The sequence below is a fragment of the Eretmochelys imbricata genome, chromosome 1 (assembly GCF_965152235.1).
Source record: "Eretmochelys imbricata isolate rEreImb1 chromosome 1, rEreImb1.hap1, whole genome shotgun sequence".
Lineage (NCBI taxonomy): Eukaryota > Metazoa > Chordata > Testudines > Cheloniidae > Eretmochelys > Eretmochelys imbricata.
In genome coordinates, this window is record NC_135572.1 from 297,829,710 (window position 1) to 297,850,745 (window position 21,036).

The window sequence follows — 21,036 nt, forward strand, 5'->3', positions numbered from 1 at the left end:
CGGGTGACCAAGATGTGACAGGCTGTGGATAGATTCTGTTCAGGCATGGGATTAGGAGTCCCTTATCTTTCTGTGTCTGGTCAAGTATATATTGTGCATTGTATGTCTCACAATGGAAGTTGTGAAATCAGCAACAGATTGTGAAAGCTATAGAAAGGACCACAGAGCAGGAGGTGATATATCTGGTATTGCAAGGAAAGAGATAGTATTCTTCCACTGAGGAGGCAAGAGGACAGCGTGACTTTTCTCATAACAGAAGATCACAAGGCAAGCCTTGGTATATAATATGCTGTGACAGGGTGTCTACCCCACACACGACTGGAAGGGGTTAATATGGCTAGCTGGGCCAATTAACTCCATAGGCTGCACCTGGAGGAGCAGCCAGGGAGCAGAGGATTGATTGGGAACAGGCTCAGCTGGGCAGAAACAGGCAAGACTTCCATAAAGCCAGGGCGCAGACCGCAGAAGGGAGCTGCAGGGAAGTAGACAGCAATCACTCCCTGGGAGGAGGGAGGTGTGTTAAGGGGCTAAAGGTTAATCCACAGTTACTCCTGGAGATGAGGGAGGCTGGTGAACCCAGAGAACAGGGAAGCCAGGAGAGGGCTTAGGAGAAAGCAGCATGGTAGGACAGTGCAGGCCTTGGCTGCTGACTGGAGGGCCCCTGACCTGGAATCCAAAGTAGAGGACAGGCCTGCCCGCAGAGGTGACTTGTTGGAGGGGCATGAAGGGTTAAATGTGCTCCCCCACCCCGCAGCCAGCCCTGGAGGGAGAGGAGGGGTGGGGTGGGGCCAGAAGAGGCGGGGCCAGAGCTTCTTCCAGCCAAATTACCTGGGACGTTGCCCGCCCAGTGCAACATAGCGGCTGACTGGGACAGAGCCTGGCTAGGGCAACGGCAGGCTGCCCCCCACCCAGGCTCAGCTTCTGGGGGCAGCAGCCGAGTGAGCTGGAGCCCTGTCCTGCCCTTCTGGTATGCTCAGAGCTGGCACAGTGGGAGGACAGAGCCCCTTCCCCCCCACCCCTCCAGGTAATGTGCGGAGGGAATGGGGAGTGCCCTGGGCTGGGGGCAGGGTGGAGTCATGTGGGGGTGTCACATGGGGAGGTCACCAGCTTCCCTTTAGCTGGTGCCCCGAGCAGACTCCCTGGGATGGTTTGTCCAGGAAAGACTTTGTTGTTACATCACCCCCTGTCGGGAAATATGTATGGTGACCCAGGCGGAGGCCAAGTCCCAAAGAGGAGGCTGAGATTCCTGGAGCAAGAGGGGCCGCAGGGTAAGACAGGATGGGTGAAGACACTTCCAAAGAAGGGTGCAATGTCTCGCAGAGCCAGTCCCCAGGATGGCCAGGAGGAGGACTACTACGGTGATCAGACCCTGTCACAAATGCTGGAAGGATTAAGTCAGTCTAGATTCTAGATCATGTGTTATGGTTGGTTTATATTTATCCATTTGTTTCCAATACTTTTATTGGCTCGCCTCAAATCTCTACATTTTATAAAATACATTTTTACTTGTTTTCACTATAAACATAAGAGTTGTGTATCAAGCAGAGCTATGCTCTGAGGTGTAACTGGTGAGCTGGAGGTACTGTTCTTTTGGGAGCAGTGGATTTGTGAATTCTGTGAGCATCCAGTTGACCAGGGGCTGGACACTTCAGGGGGCCCCTCAAAGGGCTTGAGGCCTAACCTGCAGAGGAAGAGCGGAGCCTGAGTAAGCTGAGGGAGGAGTGCTTGTGTTGCCTGTGGCCAGTAGAGTGGGGGTTCTGACGCCTGTCAGGCTTAGACAAGGCTTCCTTCTAGTAAGGGCACGGACAGGTAGTAGCGAAGTGCCGCCCAACTCTGGGTAACCCCAGGAAGTATGACAGGAGACTGAAAGATATGGCCCTACCTCAGTAAGTATGGATGCTCCAGATTGGTAGGTTCCAAGAAGCTAGTTTCACATGAGTCAGATAATTAAAGAACCAATGTAAACTCTAATATTTTAACTACTTGTTAGCAGTAGTAACTATTGCAACTGAAAGAAACTAGAGATTTTTCTCCAATTTTCAAGGATTTTTTTTGTTTTCTTAATTGTAGATCATTTGGGGTAGTGTCAATTTAACTATTTCCCAGTTACCTCATTACCACTTCAAAAGTTATTTTTCCTCCCTTGGTATCCTGCTGTTAATTGAATTATCTCATTAGACTGACCTCACACTTGGTAAGGCAAATCACATCTTTTCATGTATTTATACTTGGGCCTGTATTTTCTACTCCATGCGTCTGATGAAGTGGGTTGTAGCCCACGAAAGCGTATGCCCAAATACATTTGTTAGTCTCTAAGATGCCACAAAGACTCCTCGTTCTTTTTGCTGATACAGACTAACACGGCTACCACTCTGAAACCTGTCAGGATAGGATGGAGTCTCAGCCAGCTGGAGATTGTGGCGGTTGCTATGTGAGAGCTCAGTGAGGAATCCAAGAGTACTACTATACTACGGATTGAGTTGACCAGTTTTGCAAATCGTTATTTTTATTAGATTTAAAAAGAATCTTTCAGCCTGAAATTTTAATTAAAACAAATGCGTTTAAAAGTAGCTTCAGGTACTTTTGAAGTGGTAATGAGAGTGGCCCATTTCAGAAAGTTGATAAGAGGGTGTGAGTAACAGTAGGGGGAAATTAGTATTGGGGAAATTAGGTTTAGGTTTTGTAATGACCCAACCGCTCCCTGCCACTTTCCACTTCAACTGCAAAGCACACTTCTTTCACCTCACCTTCTCTAATAAAAACACATAACAGATATGTATAAAAAACAAACCAACCCATGATCTCTACCAAAACAAGACACTCCACTGCACATGCTCCTCCACCTGAGGCGAGGATGAGAGAACAGACAACATGAACTACTGGAAGGCACTCAGATACTACAATGAGGAGCCAGATGGTATAAAGACTGATATAGAACAGAATGCCCATGTTTTGCACAGGCAGACCCTGGCACCTGAATAAAGTAGCTTACCGAATCAGGGCCTAAGTAACATAAATAAAAGCCACCCTATATGCTGTCCTTGGAAAGGTACAGATGATAACAGGCTCAACTCTCTTATACTACCATGGTAGACAGGAAAATTGTCAGCAACCAACGTCCCATTCCTAGCCCTCAGATGGATTATAAACTGCTTCTGACGACAAGTGTGCCAGATAAGCAGCACTTTCCTGGATAGTTTCCCACAATTATTAATAATAGAACTCAATTGTGTTATGAGTTAATTCCTGATTTTTAATACAAAATTCTAAGTTGTCCAAATTTTAAAAAGGCCCACAACATATCTATTTTAATTAAAGCAAAGCTCTAATTTTTCATACACAACCAATACTATAATCTTATTGTTTCAGCAGAAGCCCAATACAACCAGCTATTACAGTGTCTCCAAACACTGTAATATCTCTCAATGCCTAAAGAAAACAGTAAGTTACTATAAATTATGGAACAGCAAAACTATGAACTCTTCAGAATTAAGGATAACTGAACTAATTCAGGTTTTGTCATTCATCGTATCAGGATTTTTTTCCCCCCTATCCCCCTTTCCCTGCCAGCCCCCCAAGAAAAGCCTCTTTACTCTTCTTATGAAAAGCACTATCAAGCCCTGTGATAACAGGAAGAAGAGATAAAAGAACTTCCTGTTTTTAGCGAGATCTAAGGGAAACATATTTATCACCTAAGATGTTCAGCTCTGTTTGAAGAAATCATTGGTTTATACAACAGCAAAGAAAGTCTGTAACAACACAGAAGGGGGTTTACCACAGGAAAATCAATAGAATGGAGGAAGTTGTGCTGCAATATCAAGTACAGTTAATCAGTCACATTATAGTGCTTAGCACAAGGCAGGAGCCTGCCTTTCTAACAGTACTCAGGGCAACACAGCATTAAAACAGGAATTTTCCAATTATTTTGGCTGAACAAGTTTCTACTTGTAATAATTTCTAATATTAGATTCTTATTAAGGTACATTACTATGTGTAAAGTGTTTCTTATAAGCCAGTCCCAAGGCATTTAGACAAGTCCAATCATCTTGTAATGTGTGAAATGCGGAGATACCAGGTAAAGACTTGGAATTCTTGCAAAATAGATCCAATGTTATGAAGCAGCTCCAAACTACTGTATTTTATCTATTTCCATCATTACTCATTCTTAACACATGAGCTAGGGAAGAAGAGCTCCATATAGCACAAAAGACAGCAAGCTGGCTGGTCACATGATGCTGGTGGGTCCTCCTCCTTTTCTCAAGCTGCTAAAAGGCATTAAAGAAAACTCAAAACAACAGCTGGTCAAAAAGCAGTGGAAATCTTCTCTAACATCTTTTCACCAAAACTTCAAAAATTCTCAACCAGCTCTACTAAAAGTACCTAAAATACTAGTCAAACATAATTTTCCCATATTGGTAACTGCTGTAGATGCCAAAAGAAATGTTATGCAGACCTGAATGGCAGGAGACAGGTCCCTGAGGCAATCTGCGGCAGTTTCTGTATTAAAACAAGGTCCATGCTATGAAAAAGCTTGAAAAAACACTGGACTAAAAATGTCTTCCAGATAATGAGACACACTACCTGTGATGTGCCAGGTGGCATGGACATAGTGAAGATGGGATTGATGCTTTGCATGATGCTATCTTGACTACCTCTTGCCAAGAGTCAAATCTACTGAATCTTGTTTGTTCAGCAGAAAAGTGCACATAGATAGTAAGTACACAAAGAATTCTATCTTACCAATTTTATTCAGAAACTAAACAATTTAATAGCTGACTAGAAAGTGATCATCTCACAGCCCAATAGATACTAATGTGACATTTTTACATAAGAGGTCCCTTGTCCTCCTCCCCTCTTATTTTTAAAGGTAATGTATGCCAACACCAATAGAAAAAATTGCCTGAGCCATAGCACCCTACAAAACAGTATATCACGAGATCAGATCTAGGACTTCATTTGATGGATGACAAAAATCTAGCAGACAGGAAACCATTTACAATACGGTACAGAAGATTGACAAAAATCTCAAATAGTGAAAATAGGAATCAGATCTAAGCCTAGGATATTTGTACTGATATAACCACACTGATCTAGCTGCACCAGTGGAAATGCTTTATGTACATGTGGAGTCTTGGTGCAAACAAGAGCTTGCACTTGTGATGACTGGGCCTACAAATTTACCCTAATTGTGAGTTCAACTGTAAATAGTTATAGAAAGTTTATAAAATGTCTCAGTAACCCATAACAACAAATGTTGACGCGAGAAGGTGTAAAAGGGAGTAAGACTGTATTAACCTAAACAAAAAGGCCTACTGATCTAATTCAAGAACTATGTTAAGGTCATGGCTGGTAAACAAGAGAAGTGCTGGACTGGAAATCAAAAGAACAAAACGGTTTTGTTGGAAATTAGGCCTAATGGGGGGGGGGCGGGGGGGAGAGATGATGAGCTACTCCAGTGGTGCTCAGCCTTTCCAGACTACTGTACCCCTTTCAGGAGGCTGATGACTTGCAAGTTGTATCACAAGTTTCACCTCACAAACTATTTGCTTACAAAATCAGACATAAAAATACAAAAGTGTCACAGCACACTATTACGGAAAAATTGCTTACTTTCTCATTTTTATCATATAATAAATCAATTGGAATATAAATACTGTACTTACATTTCAGTTTATAGAGCAGTATAAACAAGTCATTGCCTCTGAAATTTTAGTTTCTACTGACTTTGCTAGTGCTTTTTATGTAGCCTGTTGTAAAACTAGGCAAATATCTAGATGAGTTGACGCACTCCCTGGAAGACCTCTGCATATCCCCAGGGGTATGTGTACACCTGATTGAGAACCACTGAGCTATTCTGCCCATCACTCCCTTTTGGGGTCTTCAAAAAGAGACTTCAGGAGGAAAAGCTGGCTCTGGTGAACGCTGGCTGGCTGAAAGACAAGAGAGGGGAAGGAAGAAACTTCACCATCATGGCTGCCATCCCAACTGTCTCCTGGGTCCCCAGACCTTCTTTATACTAATTCTGAGAAATGTCTGATCAGGACATCAGTTCCAAAGAGAGGGAACCAGATGAAATTGCCACCGTCACTTGCTGAATCCCAAACACTACCTGAGATGTGACTTTGTCGTCACCCCTCCTTGTGTGTTCTTTTCCTTCACCACTTTATTTCTTCTCTTTCCTATCTCTCCTTTTTCCTTCTGTTTAATATACAGTCTTGGCTGGCTAAGCAGACGCTTAGTTTGCAACACTGCTATAAGCCTGTAACCAGAAAAAGGAAGCTAAAAGCAATACCCTGAACAGCCTGATGCTGGTACAAGTATGTCAGGTCTCAGAGCAGCTGAAAACACTGTGCCACATCTGTGTTTTTTTTCCCAGCAGTGAGGTTGTAAGTGAGAAACAACACCAGAGACAGATGCTGCATTTTCTGTCTTTGCTGTTCTTTTCTTTCCTTTTCTGTGTGTGTTTTGTTTTCCTATGAATGGACGTTCATAACAGCAATAATGCCAGCTCCAGCCCATCTCAGCTAACTTTTCCCAAAAATAACAGTAATTACAATCTTCAATACCATCTAAAAGACTGCACACAAGGGTTTTCTTTTTCTATTTTTGTAATCTTCTAAGGACTCTCCACAGCTAAAGGGAAAGGGAATAAGGGATTTTTTTTTAAATGAAAGACTTACTTAATACTTTACATTTCAAATGCTCTAACTTTCTCTTTTCCCCCTATATCTTTAATAAAGGGGTTTTAAATGTTTAATAATGAGTTTGCCATGGTTTTAAGCAGGCTCAGATCTTTGCATTCCAAACCTTGAACTTTATTGAAAACTGTTTCATGTTGGACAGTTATAGGGTCATATTAACACCTTTGTTCCTGGGGCCCATATATTCCTTCCTAAATAAATACAATACACCATTGCAACTTACTCTAGTTTTACCCTATCCAAGGTGAAAAATAACCATTCCCCCAACATCACAACCCTCAATTTAAAGGAATAACGCAGTTGTATTCTGATCTGCTTTTAACAATCTTCAATCAACTTTCTATTTAACTTCTAAAAATATAACTTGCTACATCTTTCCCTTGTTTTTGTTTTACTTCCTTTCCCATTCTGGCTTCACTCCACCTTTTTTCTTACAATAGTTCAGAATGTTTCTTTTTATGTGTATGCTGCATCTATTACTTTCTCTTTTTTCTCTGTCTTTACCACCTCCTCCTCTTCCCAAATCCACTCACTCTTTTCTCTCCCTTAGAGATTTAGGATACTGACCGATGTTACTAAAATGGAGACACCCAGAAAGAGAGTGCATTTAAAACTGTGGGGAGAAGTGGACAAAACAGAGCACATAGTACACAACATAGCAGGACAAAAGAAAAGTATACAAGGTAAGGCAAAAACTAAGAGAAAAGGAAACCGATACTAAAAATGCCGGAAAAGATACACATTGCCTTCTCTGTAATCTCTCTCCTTTTTCCCCAGAGCTAGGGAGCGGATTTTTCATTTAAACCTATTTTTTCAAATTGCTAGGAATAATTTCTCACATGTCTTTGTATCTTGGATATTAGATTAGAATGTCTCCCTGTCTCAACCTGTCCTTTGTTCTCCTTGCATGACTGTGCCTTTCTGAACTAGCTCTAAAAACTTTGTTTCATTTTCACTTCTAGCTTATGATCACAGATGAGGAAGTAGTTCTGTACAGGGACCTAAAAGCAGTCTAGCTTACTATTTGTTTTAATTTGTTCTTCCCAATGACTCATATGTTGATATTTTAGGTTTTGGTTTAGCATCCTGACCATTTTTCAGTTTTTGGTGGGGAGGTTTGCTCTATTTGTCAGCAGGTTAGCGTTTGGTGAATTCAGGAAGGGATTGTATATAGTAGGAATGGATTGCGGATTATTTTGCATTGACTGCTTTGGTTGAGATGAGAAATTTAGTGCTCTTTCTTGTATGTTAGTCAGCAGGAGGAACTGACCCAGTTTTGCTTTGCATGCATAATACCTAGGACTTGAAAAATTTACCAGACCTGTAATAGCCGGAAGACTTAACAAAGCTGAGAGGTCCCTCTGTCTGGGGGCAATGCCTAAAGGAGAAGGCAAACTCTGACCACCCCCACATCAAAGCTGCTGGGATTCCTACTAAGGTACTCTTCCTGGGAACTCATCCATTGTTGTTTCTAGTACATTCAAAAGCCCTTACCCACTGGAAAGGAGGAGCATTCTTTTTCTCTGAAACTCCTGGCTTCTAGTCTGCTGCCCTTCTCTCTGCTTCTGCTTTTTCAGCCTCCTCCCCAGCAAATATCATTTGTATTATGAAGATGCCCAAAACTTCCAATGTGCTAGTTGTTGTACAAACACTTAAGACATGAACTATGCCCCCAAGATCTTAAGAATATAAGGGTCAGACGGGGCCAGACCAATGGTCCATCTATCCCAGTATCCTGCTCACTTCAGAGGGAATGAACAGAACAGGGCAATTTATCGAGTGATCCACCCATTGTTGTTCAGTCCCATCTTCTGGCAGTCAGAGGGTTAGGGACACCTAGAGCATGGGGTAGCATCCCTGGCCATCTTGAATAATACCCACTGATGGGCCTATCCTCCATGAACTTATCTAATTCTTTTTATAACCCAGTCATAGTTTTGGCTTTCACAACATCCCCTGGCAACGAGCTCCGTGGGTCGATTGTGCATTGTGTGAAGAAGTACTTTTTTATGTTTATTTTAAACCTGCTGCCTATTAATTTCATTGGTGACACCTGGTTCTTGTGTTGTGTAAAGGGGTAAATAACACTTCCTTATGCACTTTCTCCACACCATTCATGATTTTGTAGACTTCTATCATATCCCCACTTAGTTGTCTCTTTTCTAAGCTGAAAACTCCCAGTCCTTTTTATCTCTTCTCATATGGAAGCTGTTCCATCCCCCTAATCATTTTTGTTGCCCTTCTCTGTACTTTTTCCAACTCTAATATATCTTTTTTGAGATGGGGCAACCCAGAACTGCATACAATATTCAGGGCATGGACATACCATTGATTTATATAGGGCATTATGATATTTACTATCCCCTTATCTATCCCTTTCCTAATGCAGCCTAACGTTGTTAGTTGTTGGGGTTTTTTGACCAACACTGCACAGATGTTTTCAGAGAACTATTCACAATGACTCCAAGATCTGTCTTGAGTGGTAACAGCTAATGTAGACCCCTTCATTTTGTAGGTATAGTTGGAATTATGTTTTCCAATGTGCATTACTTTGCACTTAACATTGAATTCCATCTGTCATTTTGTTGTACAGTCACCCAGTTTTCTGAGATACCTTTGTAATTCCTCCCAGTCTGCTTTAGACTTAACTATCTTGAGTAATTTTGCATTGTCTGCTACCTTTGCCACCTCACCGTCTACCCCTTTTTCAAAATCATTTATGAACATGTTGAACAGCACTGATCCCAATACAGTTCCTTGGGAGACCAAACTTTTTACCTCTCTCCCTTTACTTCCTGTCTTTTAATCAGTTACTGATCCATAAGAGGACCTTCCCTCATATCCCATGACTGCCTACTTTGCTTAAGGGCCTTTGGTGAGGGACCTTGTCAAAGACTTTCTGAAAGTCCAACTACACTGTATACACTGGATCACCCTTGTTCACAAGATTCTTGAACAGCGCCCCCCCAAGAATTCTAATAGATTGGGGAAAAGCCACATGGACTTTTCCCCAACATATCATATCCATCTGTGTGTCTAATAATTCTGTTCTTTACAATAGTTTCAACTAGGGCTGTTGCATGATTAAACAAAAGAAATAGTATTTTTCAATTCACTGTTGTAACTGGCGTCGCAAGATATTTATGTGCCAAATGCACTAAAGGTTCATATCCTTCTTTATGCTTCGGCCATCGTTCCAGAGGACATGCTTCCATGCTGACGACGTTTGTTAAAAAAATAATGCATTAATTAAATTTGTGACTGAACTCCTTGGGGGAGAACTGTATGTCTCCTGCTGTTTTACCCACAGTCTGCCAAATATTTCATGTTATAGCTGTCTCGGATGATGACCCAGCACATGTTGTTCATTTTAAGAACACTTTCACTGCAAATTTGACAAAATGCAAAGAAGATACCAATGTGAAATTTCTAAGGTAGCTACAGCACTCGACCCAAGGTTTAAGAATCTGAAATGCCTTCCAAAATCTGAGAGGGATGAGGTGTGGAGCATGCTTTCAGAAGTCTTAAAAGAGCAACATTCTGATGCAGAAACTACAGAACCCAAACCACCAAAAAAGAAAATCACTCTTCTGCTGGTAACATCTGACTCAGATGATGAAAATGAACGTGCGTCAGTCTGCACTGCTTTGGATTGTTATTGATCAGAACTCATCGTCAGCATGGACGCATGTCCTCTGGAATGGTAGTTGAAGCATCAAGGGACATATGCATCGTTAGCGCATCTGGCATGTCAATATCTTGCAGCACTGGCTACAACAACAGTGCCATGCAAACACCTGTTCTCAATTTCAGGTGACAGTGTAAACAAGAAGCAGGCAGCATTATCTCCCATAAATGTAAATAAACTTGTTTGTCTTAGCGACTGGCTGAACAAGAAGTAGGACTGAGTGGACTTGTAGGCTCTAAAGTTTTACATTGTTTTATTTTTGAATGCAGTTTTTTTGTACATAATTCTACATTTGTAAGTTCAACTTTCATGATAAAAGAAAAGAAGCACTTGTGGCACCCTAGAGACTAACAAATTTATTTGAGCATAAGCTTTCGTGAGCTACAGCTCACTTCATCAGATGCATTCAGTGGAAAATACAGTGGGGAGATTTATATACATAGAGAACATGAAACAATGGGTGTTACCATATTCACTGTAAGGAGAGTGATCACTTAAGGTGAGCTATTACCAGCAGGAGAGCGGGGGCCGGGAGGGGAACCTTTTGTAGTGATAATCAAGGTGGGCCATTTCCAGCAGTTGACAAAAACGTCTGAGGAACAAGGGGGGAGGGGGGAATAAACATGGGGAAATAGTTTTAGTTTGTGTAATGACCCATCCACTCCCAGTCCCTATTCAAGCCTAAGTTAATTGTATCCAGTTTACAAATTAATTCCAATTCAGCAGTCTCTCATTGGAGTCTGTTGGAGAACACTTCAATGTCTCTGGCACTCGATTACAGACCTAAAAGTTGCAATTCTTCAACAAAAAAACTTCAAAAAACAGACTCCAATGAGAGACTGCTGAATTGGAATTAATTTGGAAACTGGATACAATTAATTTAGGCTTGAATAGGGACTGGGAGTGGATGGGTCATTACACAAGCTAAAACTATTTCCCCATGTTTATCCTCCACCCCCAGTTCCTCAGCCATTCTTGTCAACTGCTGGAAATGGCCCACCTTGATCATCACTACCAAAGGTTCCCCCCCTTGCCCTCACTCTCCTGCTGGTAATAGCTCACCTTAAGCGATCACTCTCCTTACAGTGTGTATGGTAACACCCATTGTTTCATGTTCTCTATGTATATAAATCTCCTCACTGTATTTTCCACTGAATGCATCCGATGAAGTGAGCTGTAGCTCACGAAAGCTTATGCTCAAATAAATTTGTTAGTCTCTAAGGTGCCACAAGTACTCCTTTTCTTTTTGCGAATACAGACTAACACAGTTGCTACTCTGAAATCTTTCATGATAAAGAGATTGCACTACAGTACTTGTATTAGGTGAATTGTAAAATAGTATTAGGTGAATTGAAAATATAGCTTCTCTGCAGTGGCCTTGTCTTCTCTGAGTGCTCCTTTAGCAGCTCAGTAGTCCAGTGGCCCCATGTTTGGCAGGTTTCCTGCCTCTCATGTACTTAAAAAATAATCTGCTGTTAGTTTGTGTCTTTGGCAAGTTGCTCTTCAAATTCCTTTTTGGCCTGCCTAATTATACTTTTATACCTGACTTGCCAGAGTTTATGTTCCTTTCTATTTTCCTCAGTAGGATATTACCTTTTAAATTTAAAAGGTATCTTTTTGTCTCTAGCTGCTTCCTTTTATTCTTCTCCATGAACTTATCTAGTTCTTTTTCTAATCCTGTTATAGTCTTGGCCTTCACAACATCCAAAAACTGGAACTACTCCAACAGATGGAATTATTTTCTTAAATGAAAGTTTGAAAGCTTATATTCCACAAAAGATAATGGTTCCCACCTCCTCCTCTCTTCCCCCCACTCTTTCCCCATAGGTGCCTAGTCGAAGAGGCTACAAGATTTAAAAACATAAAATAATTCAGTGGTTCTTAAACTTTTGTACTGGTGACCCCTTTCACATAGCAACCCTCTGGGTGCAATCCCTCCTTATAAATTAAAAAACATATTTTTATATATTTAACACCATTATAAATGCTGTAGGCAAAGTGGGGTTTGGGGTGGAGGCTGACAGCTTGTAACCCCGCCATGTAATAACCTCAGGATGCCCTGAGGTGTTGTGACCCCCAGTTTAAGAACCCCTGAAATAAGTGAATGAACTGTGGTTCAGTTTTGAGATGAGGGCATTAAAGCTCATATGCATCCATGAACAAATCAGGATACCATCCTTGGAGCCGGAAACCATGTCACCTAGGCACCAACTCGATGCCTTACCCACCATGCCGATCACTTCTAGGGCAACTCCCTCCTCCATCTGGACAGACTTTAAAGGCAGCTTGTAAAATCTCTCGCTCCAGTACCAAAGGATTTTGCTGTGTTTAATGTTAAAGACGTTGCAAGTCTCAGGCACGCGGCCACAACTCACCAGCGCTGTCACCCCAAGGCGAGCCCCAGCAGCCCCAGGCTGATGCTCGCTGCCCTAGGACTAGGGCCCAGCTTGGGGAACCAAAGGCGCCTCACTGACCTGCCCCCTCCCGGCACCGGGGCAGAGCACACGGGGCCTGGTCAGGTCACCGGGACGGTGGGGGGCCGGCACAGTGCTGGGCTGTTGGGGGGCTGGAGCGGAGCCGCCAGGCCGCCCCCAGGAGCGGCGGGCGAGCTCCTGTTCCCTCACCCTTCCCCCTTGGCCCCGGCTTGTCACAGCCCAGCCTCCGGCAGCGGCCCTAGCCCCGGCTCCCACCACAGCGCCGAGACCACCCCGAGACCCGCCACCCCTCCCGCGCGGGACCGGCCCGGCCCTACCTGCAGACAGCGGCCCCGTCCCAGCGCCGCGATCCGCGACTCCCGCTCGGCCCTGCCAAGCTAAAGCTTGTTCCCGCCGCTTCCGGCTTCCTGCAACGGCGGCGCTGGGGAGGCGGGGCGGTGCCGTTGCCGTTGCGTGTCAGGCCTGGCCGTGCCGCCCCGCGGGTACTTCCCACGGGCTCCCCGGGCCCAGCCGGGGGAGCCCCGCCCCGCGCGGAGCCCTGCGGCAGGCTCCAGCCCGCTCCGATCCGGCGACACCGACATCCCCCTCAGAGCCCCAGCCGCTCTGCTCATCCCCATCCAGCACCTCAGACCCGCCCCCCGCCCATCCCGCCTCAGACTCCCCCGCCATCCCCTCCTAGTCCCAAACGTCCGTCGTTGTAGCCCACCTGTTCCCTCCCGACTACTGCCACCCCTCTTCACAGACACCCCCTCCCCATCATGTATTTCCAGAGGGTTTCGCTGCTCCTTGCCAACAGCCGAAGACTATTGAGATGCTGGAGTGGTGTGTTCAGGTTCTGGAGGGGGCTGTTCTCTTGTGGTTAGACTTATGCTCCTAGCTCCCCACCCTAGCTCCTGTACCCCTTATCCCTCTAGATGGCCTCAGTCCATTCCCCCCCCCTTAACTCCATCGCAGCTTCTCTCCACCTACCATCCTACCCCCCTTTTTTGTATTCTCTGTCATCCCTTCCACCCCTTGCATTCCAGTCACGCTTCCTGGCCCGCTGCAGCAGAAGCACTGAGAGCACAAGAGAGGTAGTATCCCTCATCTCGCTTACGGTAACACTGTATCTATCCTTCGGCACCTAGGAGGAGCCTGAGCAGGCGACGCTTTGCTCAGTCTTGGCAGCCCTGCGTTGGAGCATGCTCATTGCCGATGGAATCTTTGGAGAACGTAGCTACTAAACTCTAGGCAAATATCTACCGATCATATACAAACAGATTTTTTTTTGTATTGGAGGCTTAGAACTAGGCCAAATGTAGGTGAATTTTCAAAGGAACTACAGAAGGCACAGTCATGACACTCGAGTGACACCCCAGCCCCATCCTGCACCACTCCCAAATTTCAAGTTCACACCCCAAAGCATGAAGCTCCAAAGCTTCTCAACAAAACAGTTGTGAACATTTTTTTTAACAATACCAGGAAGGGTAGAATCATGGAAAACATTGCTAGCAGCAAGAAAGTTATTGTGTAAAAAATTTCCCCTTTTGTAGCCCAGTATCAGACATATGTGAAGTAGCGAGCAGTGAAAATAAATAAGAGATGGATAAAGTAGTAGAATGAGATAGGGAGAGTCCCCCACAAAATTAATTGCCAAAAGGGCAAACTGTTTCTGGATCACCAAATGTAGCACCTTCTTGCCAAAGGATGCCTGTGTAGAGGACAGAAAGTCCATTTTCTAGTGTCTGTTATGTCCTGACTGAGAGCTTCTGGAACGAATCATGCAAAGTATATAGTTTTAAAGTAAGATTCCATAGATCACTGGTTTAATCCAGTAGTTCACAGCATGCAGCTTCTCTGGTTGTAGCTAACTGAACTCCCCCTAGTCAAAACAAAAGCGTGGAATGGGCTAAAGTGATCCAACTGCCAAACTTACTCTAAAAGACTGGCACAAATAACAGAATGGATTCTCCATAAACACTACCGTCTAACAAACAGAAGTTAATAGAGGCCCATGTTGCTGCCCTACAGATTTCCTCAGTGGAAGAACAGATTGGTGACTTCATAAGTAGAAAGAAAGATCTTGTGCCTTGATGACGTCAGGAACAGGTGAACCTGATGCCTTCTCTGCCTCTACAATGCATAACTTGACCAATCTGGTCACAGTTTGAACACCTAGAGCCCTTGGCACTTCCGGTGAAAGGAAATGATCTTGTCAGTTCAGTGCACTTAAGACAGATCTTTGGTGTTCTATGAACATCCAGATTATGCCAGTTATTCTTCAGGATGTTGTGGCTTTGGACTGAATGACAGGACTACCTTCTGTGAGGAATAGAAAGAGGAGTTTACTTTTGGCAAGAAGATTCTGGGGTCATGATGAATTTCCAGCCTAGATAACGCTGCCAACTCCAAAAACTCATCTTGCAGATGTGATAGTGACCAAGAAACAGGTTTTGTTGGATAGACAGAATGGTGCGACTAATGTTCATGATTCAAAACTGTGTGTGATCAGGGCTTCTAGCACCAGTGGGTCCCATATAGAAAAGATTTGTCTGACAACAGGTCTAGCCAGTCTGAGTGGTCTGAGAGATCTGGGTACTTGAAGATTATCTGCCAATAGACCCAGTATGTAAGATGCTACTTATATCTGACACCTAGCATGCAACAGTGGTGGGCTGGAATCCTTTTTCCTCACTATCTTGAAGAAACCCAGAATAGCTGGGATGCCAGGGTCCTTGGGGCTTCTGTTGTTTTCCTGACATTAGCTAAACCTAGTCCAGATGGAGAAGTAGGCCTTTAGCCTCGAAGCTCATGTAGAGAAGAGGCAAGTCCCAACAATTTTGGAGGACAGACTGAATGCAATTAATATTCCCTCTCAATAGCCATGCTATCAGCTGTAGACATTTTGGGTCTAGATGAAGGATAGGGTGTGCGTGACTGGTGTTGGTCTCACTGCTAGATGCAGTGGGGGTTTTAGTGCCAAGTCTATCAGAACTGAAAACCAGTGTCCTGGAATGATCACCTTTGCTACTTTTCACCTTACCTTCTGACCTTCCCTAGAAGAAATGGATATGCATAAAGGCGGCCCTGTGGCCATCTGTCTGAACTCGTAGAGGCAGTACTACCATCTCTGGTTGTGCCATGTAATCTGCAGTACCAGAGGTTTTCCCTGGAAGAGGAGAGCTCTCCTTCCTCACTAGAAGAGACAGTGCTTGAGTCAGAGTTCTTATATTTCTTTCCCTTTCATTTTTTGGCCCTTTTCATCTGCTTCACAGGAGTTGCCACCCAGCCCTGTCAGGGTCTCTTGTGACACTTTATCTAGTGCCTTGAGTCCCTTAGATGTGTCTTCTTTTGTGTCCTCCACCTCAGAGTCTCACACTCTATGCCAGGGGGGAGTGGGGGCTCATTGCTAGAGTCCCAGGGTTTGTTTCAGAAGGGGAGCTGTGTACCAGCCCAGAGCACTTAGGACTCCCTTCAATATTTGTGGGGGCATATGAGCCCTTAAAGTTTTTTTCCTCCCTTCTGGCTCAGGTCTACCCCAGGACTTGACCCCTGAGCTGGTCAGCTGGTATCCTCTTGACCCTTAGATTGCCTCCTTGACATGGTCTGCTGCTCCTGATCAGGTCTTTCCATACTGGAGTTATGGCTCCTTAGGACAAGTGGGGACTAGATATGTCTGTTCTTACTACCAGGGCATGGCCCCGTAGAGCTGAGGGTCAGCAGGCTGTGACCAAGGAGGGCATAATTTGCACTCTGAAGAGCCTGTAAGTTCTGCCTCACATACGGACAGTTTTGGCTCTTCAAAGTTCCACAGCCAGCTAAGAAACTGCAGCACCTTTTCCAAAAACACTTAGCTTGTATCCTAGGAAAATACCTGGGCTTGTTAGGCACTTAAATCTGCCATACAGTTATAACTCCTTCCACTCATGCTTGTGGCTAGTACGTAGGCAAGTGGAGTACACGATAGAGAAGGTGTCATAAGGAGATTGCAAAAGAGGCATGTGCTAGAAGGGAGTATGTGCTAGAATAAGGTCATAAGAAGCCAATGCCTGAGGAGGAAGGTGGGGGGGAAACAAACCTCAGCGTACCTGGATTTAGACTCTGTAGTGGTTGACTGCTCTCACCCTCAAAGTGCCCATTTAGCATCTCACAAAAAAAACCAAGAATTTTGGCTGGCAAGCCCACACATGGTCTGGAAGGACAGTCATCACCAGACTCCCCTCTTTGGAAGTATCTGGACATGTTTAACACTCAGAGGATGCTTTTCCTGCTTCAGTGAAGACTACAGGTACCACTTAAGAGTTGGAATTACAGTCGAAGCTCAGTTTCACAAACTCCAATCTTACAAATGACCAGTTATACAAACCATTTATCCTCAAGGGGTGGAGGGAAGAGAACTGTCTCACTAAACCTAAAATCCAGGCATGTAATGGTGAGTGTGAGCTGCAAGCCCATTATTCATTTGCCTCAGCAGGTGGGAGAGATGTGGGTGGAACTTGGGCTCTACCCCATACATGCCAGCCAGCACAGCTGAAGGGGCACATGGAAGGTAGTAATTTGCTATTATCCAGGACCAAATGCAGCCAGGAGCAAACAGGAAGAAATCTGGCCTGAGGCATAATTGCTACCTTGCACCCTCCAGTCTAGCCCTTACATAATTAGTAGGGCTGTCAAGCAATTAAAAAAACATAATCGTGATTAATTACATTGTTAACAATTTATTTCAATATTTTGGAGGTTTTCTACATTTTCAAATATATTGATTTCAATTACAACACAAAATACAAAGTGTACAGGACTCACTTTATATTTCTGATTACACGTATTTGCACTGTAAAAAACAAAAGAAAGGAATAGTATTTTTCAGTTCACCTAATACAAGTACTATAGTTTATTCTCTATCATGAAAGTTGAACATACAAGTATAGAATTAGGTACAAAAAAATCTGCATTCAAAAATAAAAAATGTAAAACTTTAGAGCCTACAGTCCACTCAGTCCTATTGTTCGGCCAATTGCTCAGACAAACAAGTTTGTGTACATTTGCAGGAGAGAATGCTGCCCACTTCTTGTTTAAGTCACCTGAAAGCGAAAACAGGCATTCTCATGGCACTGTTGTAGCTGGCGTCGCAAGATATTTACGTGCCAGGTGCACTAAAGATTCATATGTCCCTTCATGCTTCAACCACTGTTTGAGAGGACATGCATCCATGCTGGTGACGGGTTTTGTTCAACAACAATCCAAAGCAGTGCGGACCAATACATGTTCATTATCTGAGACAGATGCCACTAGTAGAAGATGGATTTTCTTTTTTGGTGGTTCAGGCTCTGTAGTTTCTGCATCGGAGCGTTGCTCATTTAAGACTTCTGAAAGCATGCTCAACACCTCTTCCCTCTCAGATTTTGGAAGGCACTTCAGATTCTTAAACCTTGGGTCTAGTGCTGTAGCTATCTTTAGAAATCTCACAATGGTATCTTCTTTGTGTTTTGTCAAATCTGCAGTGAAAGCGTTCTTAAAATGAACAACATGTGCTGGGTCATCATCCAAGACTGCTATAACATGAAATATATGGCAAAATTGGGATAAAACAGAGCATGGGACATTGAACTTCCTGGGGGAGAATTGTGTCACAAATTTAATTAATGCATTTTATGAGCGTCATCAGCATGGAATCATGTCCTCTAGAATGGAGGCTGAAGCATGAAGGGGCACATGAAGGTTTAGCATATCTGAGACATAAATACCTTGCAATGCCGTCTACAAAAGTGCCATGCAAATGCCTCTTCTCACTTTCTGGTGACATTGTAAATAAAAAGCGGGCAGCGTTATCGCCTGTAAATGTAAACAAACTTGTTTCTCTTAGTGATTGGCTGAACAAGAAGTAGGACTGAGTGGACTTGTAGGCTCTGAAGTTTTACATTGTTTTGGTTTTGAATGCAGTTATGTAACAAAAAAAATCTACATTTGTAAATTGCACTTTCACAACAAAGATTGCACTACAGTACTTGTATGAGGAATTGAAAAATACTATTTATTTTATCATTTTTACAGTGCAAATATTTGTATTTAAAAAGAATATACACTTTGATTTAAATTACAACACAGAATATATATGAAAATGTAGAAAAATATCCAAAACATTTAATAAATTTAAGTTGGTACTCTATTGTTTAACAGTGATTAATCGTGATTAATTTTTTTGAGTTAATCGTGTGAGTTAACTGTGATTAATCCACAGCCCTAATAATTAGATTACATGTAATATAATGAAAGTAAGCCAGGACTCTGTTAGAGCCAGTGAAAATTTAAATCACTGAAGAATCCACACCAAGAGGGCAGTCCCTCGGCTTGTTCTTGGTATCTCTCTAGAGAGCCATATAATATTTGACTTAACGCCCTCTGTCCCACAGGACTATCCTTTTAGTCAAGAAATGTGATAATTAGCTCAGAAGATATTTGATAATCATAGTGGGTGGGGGTGGTTGAGTTCTTCCACAAGTGTATTGGATTTTGTTCCAGTTGTACCAAACTGTGAATCTGCTAATGACTGCCAGAAAGTTCGGGTCCTTGCTGGACATTCCTAGGATTAGTTATTTGACAGCCTTTCTACTCCTAGTAATCTGGTTTGCTGTAGCCTAGTTGAAGGACACACTGTCATTATTTTAAACGAGTATTGTGACTCGAGTCTTATTTTAAAGTACTATGTAATGTAGGAAAAAAATTTGGCCACTCCTGATTATCTGTGGGGTATGTTGACTCCACAATCTTATGTAGATATTTATTCTTGGGAGAAAACTAGGACTCATTGCATAACTATGTTTTTCCCCATCAAATTTTCTGATAGTAGCCTGCATACTACAACATCAGGTGGGGAACCACAGAGACACAAGCGAAATATATTGTGATAAATGCAATTTTTGCTTGGTTCATCTACACACAGGACAGTAAACATCCTAACTGACCATAACACTGTATCAAAGTGCCAATAGAATTGCTATTTCTTGCTCAAAACTAATACAGTGTTCTGCAGCTTACTGATTGTAACACCTAAAGATGCAACACAATGAGTCAGAGACCTGTACTTTTTCACTACATAAAATTTATTTTTATAAAAAAGTAGAGCCAGTTCCTATTTTTAATCATAATTTATTAAACCAATCTGTGTTTTGTAGAATATACACTTCAGCATTAAGACAATTTCAATGAAATGACTATCTACAAAAATGAGTTTGATTGTTTTATTTTTCATGTCACTATACATGAACAAATGAAATTTATGTCTCATGAAAACATTTTTTACTCAGTATCTTTAAAAATGTACACAGCTTAATCACCACTGCTATGGTCTTAGATTTTCATATTTTTTTATTTCAAAAATAAGTCAGGTATTTTACTGCTGTATTTGTTACAGCATAAACTTAGACCATCCGACACAAAGTAAAAGGGTTGGAATAGGCATGCAGGCAACTTCCCATGTTGTCACATACCTTACATGTATCTTATGAGACACAGAAGGGGTGCATATTCATTTGCATTTTTCCAAAGACTAAAATATTTACTGATGTAAGCAGAGAGCAACATCTTTTAAAAAAAAACAGTTCAAATGGCACAAAAGGTTAGCATTTGTATAAATAACTGGAGTTCCTGATTATGGAAGCAGGTACAGAGGATTCCAGTATTTTCCTTAGGGCTTTGCTCTTTGAAAGAATACCTGTTTTAAAAAAAAGAAAAAACACAAAATAGTATTTTTTATACAAGCCTTGCTAAAGCTTGAGGAAATACAGATTATACATTTTCATAGTATGGTTAGGGTTAATGTCTTTACACTAATATGTGCACATTAATTTGAGGAGACTGATTTTCCCTGAAGCTCAACAGAGAAGTGGTTCCATCTAAAAATCTATTGATGGTGGTACTCAAACTCTTTTGCAGTATAGAACAACTATGATGAAGGGAAGTATTATCATGCATATTTTAGAACCATGCCAGTTATGCCCTTTCTGTTCAAGTTATCTATTTGATTATATAGGCCAAATAGATACCATCTCATTGGATATATGACCAAAGAAATCAAATGACAATTTAATAGTGTTTAAGTTGTTTGGAAGGAGCGTGGGGAGGGGGGGAATCATTTTTAACTTTGCTGGTTACTTGCAGGTTTACAGGACACAAAACATCCGTAAAATCATTTTGTTAAGTTAGAGCACCAGAGATATGTTCTCACTTGCCTTCA

General features: G+C 42.6%; 2 protein-coding genes across 4 annotated transcripts in view; both read right to left on the reverse strand.

The window, feature by feature from the left end:
• Positions 1–13,249, reverse strand: part of TBK1 (TANK binding kinase 1) — a 54,173-nt gene extending 40,924 nt beyond the window's left edge. For 2 of the 3 annotated variants that reach the window (XM_077833433.1, XM_077833420.1), the window contains exon 1: positions 13,142–13,249. The gene's annotated coding sequence lies outside the window, so the exon portion shown is untranslated. Of the gene's footprint in view, positions 1–5,663; positions 5,931–13,141 lie in introns of all 3 variants that reach the window. The other variant, XM_077833428.1, reaches the window with a different exon arrangement.
• A 6,684-nt stretch (positions 13,250–19,933) lies between these two features.
• XPOT (exportin for tRNA) overlaps positions 19,934–21,036 on the reverse strand; it is a 70,150-nt gene continuing 69,047 nt past the window's right edge. Inside the window, exon 25 of the mRNA XM_077833444.1 lies at positions 19,934–20,514. Within this exon, the coding sequence (XP_077689570.1) occupies positions 20,488–20,514 (27 nt within the window). The 3' untranslated portion in view covers positions 19,934–20,487. The remainder of the gene's footprint in view (positions 20,515–21,036) is intronic.